A 12,535-nucleotide genomic window follows, 5' to 3' on the forward strand; every position below is an offset into this window, starting at 1 on the left:
ATTAAAAAGCTATACACTGCCAGAAATATACACCCAAACAAGGCTACATGACTCAAAAAAGACTGGGAAGTTTAGCTGTTAAGCTGTGTTATAGCATAGCCTTTTTTCACTATTGACTGTTGATGTTAAAATGTGTCTCTTACCATCTCTTCGCTCATGCCGTCTCTCTTGCAGTGCAGGACTCCTTTCTCGCTCTGCTCTCCCCCTCTCCCTCTCTCTGCCCTGGGAGCGGTGGCGGGCACTGGGGCTGGATCTGCGAGGGGCGGGTGTCGGTGAAGGGTCTCTCTGTGGGGTGAGTGGAGAGCGGGAGCGTCGTGAAGACTGAGTAGGAGGTGGAGAGGATGAGGATGGAGGAGGAAGGTCTCTGTAAAGAGGAGAGATGGAACCTCTTCTATGGCGAGGAGATGGGGAGTGTCTCTGGGCCGAGGAGCCAGACCGTGAAGATGGGGAGTGGTGCTGTCGGGAGGGAGGGGAGGGGCTTCGACGGTGACGGGGTGGGGTTCTAGACCTGAAAAAGGAAAACACATAAGATGAAGATGAAACTGATAGTTTTTCTCAAAATGCCTTTGGAAACAAAGTACTGATGCAAGTAAGGGCTGGAAAATAATATCGATAAATAATCGCGATATAATTTTTTTTAAATAACAGTGTTATATGATTTTTAAACACGATATACATTACCAACATTCCCCATACATTGATTTATTTGTGGCGATTGACTTTGTTGAATAAACATGCACACCGCACATTTCAAAATCAAAACTTTTTTTTCTGTTTTCCGCAGCAACTCTGAGCACTTTTAATATTCTTTGTCCTGGCTGAAGCACTTTTGTTTCAATCTATAATAATAATCTTCTAATGTAATAGTTTAAAGTTAAAAATACTGATATTAATATTAACAGGGTGAGTCTAAGACCCTGAAATAAATTTATTTAACAGTGATTTCATATTTCTTGTTAGTATGAAGGATACATACAAAAAAAGTGAACATTAATTTATTTGTGCCATTTCTTAAGGGAAATATTAGAGATGCTCCGATCAGCATTTTTGGGGCCGATCACCGATTACCGATCACCAAGATCATGATCTGCCGATCGCCGATCACAGAATGACAGGCGAATGGGAATCTTTTATCTATAATCTAGCAGAGTTTGCACCATTCGTAGAAAAGAAACTAACTCTAAATTAACTATATTGAAAAAAAACAACAACTGTAGAAATATGCTACAGTCAAGATCTTGAAGAACCACCAAGTTGTAGGTTGTAGTCATAGACGATAGTATCGTGTATCGACCATAGTTAGAGATAACACATAGTTAGTGTTTTTTTAAAGTGCACCTCGCACTAGACTATGCAACACTAGTTAGTGATGAAGTTGTTTGATAATGTAAATGTTCTTTGCTTGTTATTTGTAGCTGTTTTTTAAGATGATGTAAGGATTATATTATCCAGCATTGCACAGTCATTAGGATAAAGGTAGTACAGTCAGCGCTTTGTACACGCACAACTTAGTCACATGCCCAATAACAAGACTACCCTTACAAAACGAATAAGGAATTTAGTACTCATGTTGCCACTGGTAAGCTCCGCTCTGCTGTTGTTTACCTGTGCGCCGTGCATGCACGTGTGAAAAAGTCGCGCGAGTAATTTACGTCAAGTGATCGGCTTTTTTGATCAGCGCTTTTGGGGTTCGCCGATCAAGCCATTTTAAGCCAATATCGGCCGATCATGATCGGTGGCCGATCAATCGGAGCATCACTAAGAAATATTACATAGTTTTATAGGAGGAGTTTTCATAGACTTGGCAAATTCATTTTTCAGCAATTGGTAATTACAAACATCTGCTGTGGGCATTTTGGCAGTTTTTCTGAGGCTTTTTTTTTTTAATAATGTATATATCAGTATTGAAATTATTTAGTATAAACCGAAATAAAGAAACAAATCGTGATATATATTTTGGCCAGATCCTTCAGCCCTAATGCAAGTTAAAGCTCACGTGATCTTTCAGAAATCACTCTAATAACTCTAAATCACTCTTTCCTTAAAAAAAAAAAAACTAAATATATTTTTATTAATATATACGGTTTGTTAAAGCAGGGTACTATAAATGCTCCAGACTACTTTTAGTCTTAGCACTGAATGATTAAAAAAAAAGAAGGGGTTTGATTTATGATTTGGCCCTTTAACTCACATCAAATTAAAAATTAAATTAAATTTTTTTTTTAAATTCATCAAATTCATTCAAAAATATGTCAAAAGTGGAACTACCCTAATCTGTGAGATACTGGATATATAAAATATATAAACAATTATTTAAGTGCAGCTCTTCTCACCTCTGCTGTGAGGACTGTTTTTGGGAAGTGGGTTTAGGGGAGGATGACCTCCTTCTGGCTGGGGGTGACGCCTCTCTTGAGGGTGGGGAAAGACTTCCAGAACGTTCCTCTGATGTTATAGAGCGTTTGGCTTTATGGGAACTATCTGATCGGTCCCTGCAAAGAAGAAAATGTTAAATATTAATATGTTGTTTTATTATTTGTTTTCACATACACAGAAGAAACAGGGGTGATCAAATTTATCTGGGCCAACACTACTGATATTAGCAAATACAATTCATTATGACAATCTATTATTGTTGCCATGATTCCAAAATCTCAGTAGTTGACACCAAGAGTCTGTGTACCAATTTCAGTACCATAGCAAAAAGTATTGGAACACACTCAGGCCAAAATTCTCAATACTGCAAAAACATTGAGAATAAAAAACTTTTTCAATCTTTTAATTTATACATAATCTGAAAGCTGAATAAATAAGCCAAAAATTTTGACCCATACAATGCATTACTGACTATTGCTATAAATACACCCATGCTAATTAAGACTGGTTTTGTGGTCCAGGGTCACACATATGCACAGGAACATATCAAAGCAGCCATCTATTAGTAGGGAACGAATAAACCAGACTGGTATAGTCACATTCTTGCAAAAGTAAACAATTTGTATTGAATTACACTACAGTTCATAATACTTTAGGTTTTGTGAATTTCTCTTGAAGGTGACCATACCTGCGCTTTTCCTTTTTCTCTTTGTGTTTCTCCGTATCTCGTCCTCGTTCTTTGCCTTCTTTAGGCTTGTCCTCACATTTCTCCTTGTTCTTGTGTTTATTTTTGTGTTTCTTCCCAGTCACTGGGTTCTCCACAGGGACAGGTGGAGGAGGACTGGGTGTTCGTGGCCCTTTTCTTTTGCCATGGCCACCTTTAGATGACCTGGTCAAATAATAAAACAGCAGTCAAGTATTTCAATTGATAAACATCTGTTCAAATTAGGGCTGGGCGATATGGCTGAAAACTATATCACGATATCAGTGTTTCATATCGGTCGATATCGATAATTATTGATATTTTTATGACCCATTTAAAATAAGGACCAGGAGAAAAATATATTACACTCAAGCATTTTTATTTTAAACTTAACCTGCCTCTGATCAAGACAGAAATGTCAACAACCATGGAAAATTTTAAATAATTAAAATGTAAACATAAGTCTAAAGTCACAATATACACTTAATTATCTCTTAATCCTCAATTCAAACCCCATTCATTGTCGATAAAGTGAATGGTTTAGGTAATGTGTGGCCCAGAAGTACGGCTTGACCACTGGTAAGTAGTTGTACTTGGCTGATAATATTTATTTCTGCACAGATTGCTGGTTGCCAGTAGCCAACATTACTTCTTTCCCGGTACTTTAGCCTATACTTTGTGTAATAACAAAAATATTTATTTAAGTGAAAAAATAAGTCCAAAACTTTCAACATTTTGAACAATAGGGCCTTACAATCTTTTTTTTTTTTTTTTTTCAGAAATTCTTGTTTTAATTTTTCTGATAATCAAATGAAAGAAAAATCCCGGATTTATTTTTAAAAATAAAAATAAACAGAGCTTTACTGTTAAAATTAATACATAGAAGAAAAATTATATTCAGTTAAAAAAAGGTTTAATAATAATAGTATTTTTTCAACAATTAAGTGGTGACTCTTTATTTTATTTTTTATCATATATATTGTTTTATGTAAATTATTTAAATGTGAACATATAAACACCTACATTATACTGTACAGTAATACAAGACTAATATGGTTCTGTCACATTTTAAACCGTACTTTTATTTTGACAGGTTGCCTTGAAGTTTCAGTGTGTAATACAGTATGAATGATGCTAGTTTCACTAATGAAACGGTAAAATTGATAAAAAGTGACACTCACAGCAGCTTTGGAGATTTTTGTCTGTTCATGTGAGATGCAAAGGCCAAAAATTAGCGGGAGCGTCACGTGTGCAGTATGCGTGTAGTGAAAATAAAACGCGTCTCCTCCATTCATACATATAGAGCATAGAGATATAGAGGCAAACGGGAACATGCAGGATTCATATTTAAACGGTCTTTTTGCATTTCAGTTTTCACAGACACTAGTCCATATCGCGATCTGAATTAATTAACAGACCAACTTTTGATTTATTGGTCCAAAAATCGACGAATTCCGCGGCATTCCGCCCTATAGTAAAGTCCGTTTTTATGAATGGAGTCCGTGATCCCGTCTGAGGAGACATTGTAAACGCGCGATCAGACAGAAATCAAATGCCGTCGTGTAAATAAGATAAATAACATAAGGCTATTTAGTTTGTTTAATACAACAACATGGACCCGTTCTGTAGGAAAGATAACCTTAACTTCTATTGTGGTCTGGCGCTATGAACTGAACGTTAAAGGGGGGCTGGACGGGCCGACGAAGAATACAAAATATCGAACGTTTTATCGAACACATTTTATATTGATATCGATCTCTTGTCTATCGCGATATATATCGTTATCGTTTTATCGCCCAGCCCTAGTTCAAATTCAAAATTTTAAATGCTGATTTTGTTCCTAACCTGCTTTCTGTCTCCTCTGCCCTGGTCTGATCAGACACTGGAGAGGAGATGACTGAGGAAGTAGAGGACTTCTTCTCTTTCTTGCTGGAGTTCCCACCCTTCCCTGCTTTGTGTTTGGGTGAGCTGGATTTCCGGGACGAGGGTGACCCCTTAGAACTGCTGCGCTCAGGGGAGGCCTAAAACAGATCAAGACCACACCAAAATAAAAACAGAGAGATAATCTGTATTAAAAGGCTATATAATACATAAAGGTCCGGTTTCACAGACAGGGCTTAGACTGACCAGGATTAGGCCACAGTTCAATAAGACATTTAAGTCATTTTTATAAACGTGCTTAGAAAAAAACATTACTGTGTGTACCTTGAGACAAAGCAAAAGCTCTGACATATATTATAAGATCAGTCAGTGCATATTCTTTCAGTTAAAACAACTCAGACTTATATTTCAGTCTAGGACTAGGCTAAAGCCTTGTCTGTGAAACCGGGGGAAAGTCTCTGTTAATGTTAAACCTACTGTCCAAAATAACCTACCCTGTCCTTAGAAGCATTACTGGTCCTGGTCTTAGGGACTGGGTCCTGTTGAGAAAAGCATGCCATTACTCTCAGTGTTGATAAATTCATGTTAGCCAACATTCACTTTCTTTTAAATATTTGGAGTTTATGCCGCAAAACCTAATGTAATTTTATGCTATATACCTCTTTCTTGATGACAATCTCTTCTCGTTTGTCCATGTTCTCCTGTTCCAGCTTCATCAGCTCACGCTGAATCTTTTGTCTCTTCATCTCAAGAGATAACTCGTAATCGTAATCACCGTTATCGGAATCTAGCGAAATCAAACGTTAATCATTCTCTTGCTTTTGAAAACAAGTTAAAGAATAGTTCACCCAAAAATGACAATTGTCATCATTTACTCACCTTCACGTTGTTCCAAATCCAATAGCTTTTATTCATATTTTTAAACGCGAAAGATATTTTTAATTTAGGCATTCATTTTAACATGCTTTTATTTGTCCCACAAGAACCAGCACGGTTAATTCTTGCACATCAAGCAAGATTCCTTATCATACCATATTTGATGTGCTTCATGTATGCGTGTAATTAGCAGGGTTTCTGCAGATATGAACCAGTGAAATTTAAGACTTTTTAAGACCTTTTTAATACCACCTTATATGAAATTTAAGACCTAACTCTGTAATGGAAACACATGTTACATTACATGCATATAAATATGTAACATTTAATGTAAAAAGTAAACAATATTTCATGGCTGTCATAAATTATATTACTACGATATACAGTGAACTTTTCATATCAGCAGATACTATTCCACACAAAATATTCCCATAAAAGTACCACTTAGAGATATCTGGTGATGTAAACTATTTATTCTGAGGCAATATTTTCATCAGTGCTCTATTAGCTTTTACATCTTAAATCTGCATATTTGATTCACCTTTTTTTTCCCTTTTTGAAATGTATGCATCACCTTTGCAATCATTACAATTTTTCATTAAATTCTATATGGCTGTTAGCCATCAGATTACATAATTTACACTGCAAAATTAAAAATGCAATAAATGTTATGAGATTAATGTTTTAAATCCATTTATGAATATACAAATTAGAAATGTTGGGCTGGGGATGCATACTTTTAAACATAGACTACTAAACTACCAGCAGGTGGCAGTAAGTCACTTCATGAGTGAGTTATTTCGACTGATTCGAGCCAAACTCTGAATCGTTTAGTAGTAAAACGTTTCTTGGAGAATGTGCTGTACTTCTGCTGTGATCCTTGTTTGGAACTATTTTTGTTGGTGAAACAGAACAAAACAGTTAATCTGTCGTCTACAATGTAAGTAACTACTTCACTAATTAGTTTATTAAACTAAAATTAATGTAATGTAATTTCTTTATGAGTGCTGTTACGCTTGTTTGTTTTGAAGTCTCTCACAAAGAGACCAGAAATACACTATTCATTACCAATTGCCATTTACGTTGAATAGATTAAAATAGGAATCTTTCATGCGTTTTGATGTTTCGCTGGTTGTTTTTGTCACTTCAGTTTTAATCAGGCTATTTGTTAGGTCGGGCAGGTAAAATAAACATTTTAAAAGTATCTCAAAGGCTGGTGGTCAGCTAGCTCGACCTATATGTATTATTATTATTATTATTGAGAACTAACTAGTGTTGGCTCTGATCCAAACGCGACACGGATTTGGGGTTTGCTTTGCAGAGCTGCAGTGTGGGCCTTGCCTAAGCAGTGAGGAGCCACCAATCCGAGAGAGACTCGTGCCGATAACAGATAGCCGATTGGCTATTGCATGTTGGTCTCATTTGTAGTTGTAATACAGCAAATTATTTTTGGACTAGTGAAATAAAGAACTACAACACCACGAAAACCAAGCAACAACAACAAAAAGACAATTTAAATGAGCATTAGAGGTAGCGTTACATGGACGTCGGAAAAATAAGACCTGTGTAAAATTATTTAAGACCTAGAACAGCGAATTTAAGACTTTTTAAGGCCTAAAATTTAGATTTTTAAATTTTAGACTTTTTAAGACTTTTTAAGACCCCGCGGAAACCCTGAATTAGGGATGTAACAATATTATCAATATCGTAGTACCGCGATAGCAAAACAGTCTCGATATTACTGTGGTCACATGACGGCATGAAGCGATATAGGTGTTTTGGACAAAAAGTGTAGATTCTTAAAATGATTCTAACGTAAAAGGTCTTTAAAGTTGTGTTTTGGGCCTTTGGCGCAGTATGTGTCAAATGAGCTAAAGCACAATATGGATCACTTATGCCTGTAGTATAGGCCCGTTTTCACTGAAGCTGGACTTTTTCCGTCAAAATCAAAACTCTTCTGTCTTTTTCGTAAAAATAAAACAGCTAGCGGTTTAAATGGTAACATTACTGCAGTCCAAATTCAAAATATCTCTTCCATGTATAGAAACTAGGAAAGTAGTATGGTCATTTTCCTACTGTAATGTGAAGTGGAAATAATATACCTATAACATATTAATTTTATTTTTGTTATTATATTTGTTATTATTACTATTATATTCTAATTAGTTTGGCTTCCTAAAACACCAGTGTAAATGTAATTTAGACTGAGACAGTATACCACAACTTAAAAGAGGGTTTAGTCCCCTTTAAAGTTCAGGTACAAATCACTTAACTGACTTTTTTTTCTAACATCTTATTAAAGAACATGGGTTTGAGCTCTTAATTTTGAACTCTCAAAGTAAGAGTCTTTAATTGTCTTTTTTTTTATATTGCAATAAATATCACATTGTGAACTTCACAGTGAGATATTATTGTATCGTTAGGATTGATATAGTTACATCCCTAGGGTTAATCAGTGTTTATATCTGGAAAAAAAGCCTAAATTTAATTTGTTCATACAGGCTGATTAGGTCTCCTCAGAAGACTTGGATTACACTTAAATTAACTTTTTAAAGTATTAACATTTTGGTGGACTGAACTCTCAAAGAGGGACAGAAATCTCACAGGTTTCATTAAAATGAAAGATTTCATTTGTGTTTTGAAAATGAACAACATTCTGGATTTGAAACAATATTAGGGTGAATTATTATAATTTTTGGGTGAACAATTCCTTTAAATGACTTCTAATCATATACATCAATTTTGTGAGTACTTTGGAAAGTCTTTCACCTTCACGACTGGCTTCCCAATCTGCGGTCTCCTCTTCACTAGCTGGAGTGCGTTCCTTTGTGATTTTAATATCCTCTTTCTCTCTGTGTCTGCCTCGGGATGAATCTCGCTGCTAACGAGAACAGCACATAATTTTTTACGATTAAAAACATCAATTAACAAATTTAAAACTCAGTAAAGAAACTTTAGCTCAAAGCTGTTAGAGCGTCTTACTCTGGTTGTGGGTGAAGTGGGCTCGTCTGTATCTCTTTTCTGAGTGTCACCATCTACATCCTGTCTCTTATTCTTCATCCTCTCCCGGAGATCCCCAGTGGGCCTCTCGGCTGACCTGCACAGCAAACAAACATGTCAAAAATCAAGCATTCCACCAGGTATTGGAGCAAGTACACATATAAAACAGCATCTCTTTACTAAAATCGAACCTGTTGAACGTTCCAGAGAAGCCTTTTCCTCGTGATGTGGTTCCATGTGTGTATCGACACGTGTTACCGTAACTGCAGTTCCCAGTCTTTAACCAGTTTCTACAATGAGTCTGCAAAGGAGGCAAATGGGGCAAATTCTTTTGCACTCATACACTTTACAAAAGCACAACAATGTGAGCCACAACCTAGGCATGGGCAATACTGTCTAGTTAAGCAGCTCACAAGTTTTTCAAAGCACCAGTGTTACTACCTCTGCTGCATTACTGGCCGTGCTGGGCCCGAGTCTCTCAAACACGCTGGGCCTGCGGGAGGGGGTGGTCGTGCTACTGCTGCTGTCCGATATGGTCTTCGAATTCTCCACTGTAACCTTCCGCCTGATTTTGGACATTCTGCAGGGCTGCGTTAGAAAAATAGCAAATCAAAGACACAAGCATTATGAAGCTGAATGTAATGTTGTAGTCAAGACCCACTCATTTGAGTCAGAGTCAAGACTGAGATCAACAAAGCATTAAGTTTGAGTAAAGACCAATTCCACAAGCTCCAAAACAAGACCAAGAAAAAAATGGTCTTGAACTCTATCTTAGCCAAGACAAAGACATTTACATTTTTTAATTGTGCAGAAGTTTTGGTACACAGCATTTCTAAAGTATATACATTTCTATCAGACGTACGATATTGAACTTGGTCTCTCGACTTCAGCCTACAGCATAAAATATTATGATTATGTATGTTTTTCAATGAGTGGGTTCCCAAACTTCTCACCTGATCAATGAATGTCCATGACTTTTCCAGTCGTTTATTATCACTGCAAATGTATTTTTAAAAACTATTACAACGAGTTTTCTGAGAAAGATTTATCAGGTACCAATGCCTACAATACAAGAAAAATTCACAATGATATTCTACTTGTTTGTGTACAAATGTTTCAAAAACAGCTGAGATTTATAAGCAGCTCAATGTATAATTATGCTTTCTGTTCCTTGATGCAGAGCAATTTACTACCACTACCATACACACTCCCATTATGTTTAACATTACATTACATTTTCGTGACTTTTCCACGTCCGAAAAAATAACTATTTTAAAATTCCCTGATGATTCCTTGTTTCTCGTGTCCGCGCGATCCCTGCACATTGTAAACATTAGCACAAGCACTGCATTACTCGCTTTTGTATAAATGCGACTGTTTGCCTCTATTACGCTCATTAACAGTATCACAGTTACAGCTATTAGTACGGCATGCGATATTTCACAAAAAAACATAACTCTAATCATTTCATTCATTTGTAGAGAAACGCGGTAAGAGCTGCACAAGTGCCGCGCGGCCTACACTGATAACACTAGCCTCCGTAACGATACCACGGAAACTGCTGCTGAAAAAAGCCGTAAACAAATACAAACAAGCGCTTTACCCGAATAAGAATGATGCGTCAAGTCCAGTTTCACAGACTATTGGGGATAACCTCCTAATCACATGCAAAAATCTTGCAAAGCGGTCTTCCTCTTAGCCGCCGTCATGATGCTTGCGAGACAGCGCAAGATCCACACACATACAGCTTCCCCAAGCACTGAGGAGAGGAGGATTATGGGAAACTGGAGGTCTTCTTCTTCTTCTTTCTCGTTTTTATTGGCGGCTCGCTTCTTAGATAGAGCATTACCGCCATCTACAGTGGTCAATGGATCAGAGACTTATATACTTATACTTACCCTCATCCCAGACTATTCAGGACCCGGCCTTTCGATGCTGCTGCGTGTTCAGCTCCTTCATCTACAGCCCAGGTCCTTTCCAGACTAGGGACAAGGGATAATAATAATAATAATAATAATAATAATAATAATACTCTTCTACCGGTCTTAATAATAACCCCAATAATAATAATAATAATCTTTATATTCTATGAATTAACTGAGTCCTTTTTAGAAATATTACTAATAGATTATCACTTCCTACTGGATTTAAGAGTTCTTTTAATGTTAACTCCTGCACACCATTTTTCTGAAGTTCTTCAATTATTTTCCTTCTATCCTCAGTATATTTATTGCAATAAATGAGAACATGTTCTACTGTTTCTCTGACTCCACACCAGTCGCACAACCCTGTTGGATGTTTTCCTATTATATTTAATGTTGCATTAAGTCCTGTATGTCCCAGTCTTAGTCTTGAAAGAATACAGTCCTCCTTTCTACTCCCTCTTGAATTCCTACTTCTGTTTACTGATGATTGTATTGAGTACATATGCCTGCCTCTTTGTTCATTATCCCAATATGATTGCCATTTCTCTGTTATTTTCTTTTTAATTATTGACTTAAGTTCAGATTTACTATACAAAATTTGCATATCTATACCTTCTTTTGCTGCTGCCTGTTTTGCTAATTGATCTGCTTCCTCATTTCCCGCCACTCCTGTATGTGCTGGAACCCACAAGAACTGAACTACCTTTTTTTCCTGATGTATCCTATTCAATAACTGAAGGATCTCCAAGACTATGTCCTGTCTGGATTCAGACTGTTGAGTGTCCAAACATAATAAGGCTGAACTCGAATCTGTGCATATTAGTGTTTTATTTAATCCCATTTCATATACTGTAGTCACTGCTGTCATAATTGCTAGCAATTCTCCAGTAAACACTGATACCTGATTAGAAATTCTCTTTTTTCCTGATACTTTTAATTTTGGGATGGTGTATGCTATTCCCACCTGGCCATTTGGGTCCTTAGATGCATCTGTATACACTTGTATATAATGATTGTAATTATTCCCGATATACTCTTTTGTCAACTCTGCCTCTTGTAACTCTTGTGCTTTCACCTGTCTTTTTTCCAATAAACTTAAGTCTATAACTGGTTGAGGTAAAATCCATAAAGGTATTGCTGGTAGGATTACTGTTGGGATAACTTCATACTCATCTAATTCCATCTCACGCACTACTTCCTTGATGATCCAACCAAAGCTATTAACTTGCTTTTTCTCATGTTCCCAACTTGCCTCAAGCAAACCTTTTATCGGGTGACTGTCTTTTTGTCCTATTAAACCTGCCCAATATGTCAATAGTAGTTGCATCCTTCTTAGATGAACTGGCAACTCCCCCATCTCAACCTGCAATGCTGGAACTGGAGAGGAAGGGAAAGCCCCGCAACAGATTCTCAAAGCTTGTGAGCGAATCTTTTCCAGTTTTCCTAACTGTGTCTTAGCTGCTGATCCATAGGCAATACATCCATAGTCCAATACCGCTCTTATCATTGTTGAGTAAATTGTTTTAAGTGACACTCTATCCGCTCCCCACTCACAACCTGAAATACATCTCATAACATTCAAAATTTTTTTACATTTTTCCACCATCTTTTTTATGTGTATACTCCACGTAACCCTTGTATCGAACCACATACCTAAAAATCTTATCACTTTAACTTGTTCTAACTCTTTATTATATAACTGCAACTTTAAATCTATACTTGTCCTTTTATTTGTAAAGAAAATATATTTGGTTTTCTCCACAGAAAATTTAAAACC

The 12,535-nt window shown here is 36.6% G+C and overlaps 1 protein-coding gene across 3 annotated transcripts in view; it reads right to left on the bottom strand.

Annotated features, from left to right (window-relative positions):
- Positions 1 to 10,596, bottom strand: part of zc3h13 (zinc finger CCCH-type containing 13) — a 28,669-nt gene extending 18,073 nt beyond the window's left edge. For 2 of the 3 annotated variants that reach the window (XM_073841997.1, XM_073841995.1), the window contains exons 1-11: positions 10,437 to 10,596; positions 9,275 to 9,421; positions 9,025 to 9,134; positions 8,816 to 8,930; positions 8,603 to 8,714; positions 5,617 to 5,744; positions 5,452 to 5,496; positions 4,922 to 5,097; positions 3,062 to 3,262; positions 2,334 to 2,489; positions 144 to 508 (exon numbers count right to left, since the gene is read on the bottom strand). In XM_073841997.1, coding sequence (XP_073698098.1) covers positions 144 to 508; positions 2,334 to 2,489; positions 3,062 to 3,262; positions 4,922 to 5,097; positions 5,452 to 5,496; positions 5,617 to 5,744; positions 8,603 to 8,714; positions 8,816 to 8,930; positions 9,025 to 9,134; positions 9,275 to 9,412 — 1,546 coding nt within the window. In that variant the 5' untranslated portion in view covers positions 9,413 to 9,421; positions 10,437 to 10,596. Of the gene's footprint in view, positions 1 to 143; positions 509 to 2,333; positions 2,490 to 3,061; positions 3,263 to 4,921; positions 5,098 to 5,451; positions 5,497 to 5,616; positions 5,745 to 8,602; positions 8,715 to 8,815; positions 8,931 to 9,024; positions 9,135 to 9,274; positions 9,422 to 9,786; positions 9,850 to 10,436 lie in introns of those variants that run through there. The other variant, XM_073841996.1, reaches the window with a different exon arrangement.
- Between the last annotated feature and the right edge of the window lie 1,939 nt (positions 10,597 to 12,535).

The sequence above is a fragment of the Garra rufa genome, chromosome 6, assembly GCF_049309525.1.
Source record: "Garra rufa chromosome 6, GarRuf1.0, whole genome shotgun sequence".
In the NCBI taxonomy this organism is placed as follows: domain Eukaryota; kingdom Metazoa; phylum Chordata; class Actinopteri; order Cypriniformes; family Cyprinidae; genus Garra; species Garra rufa.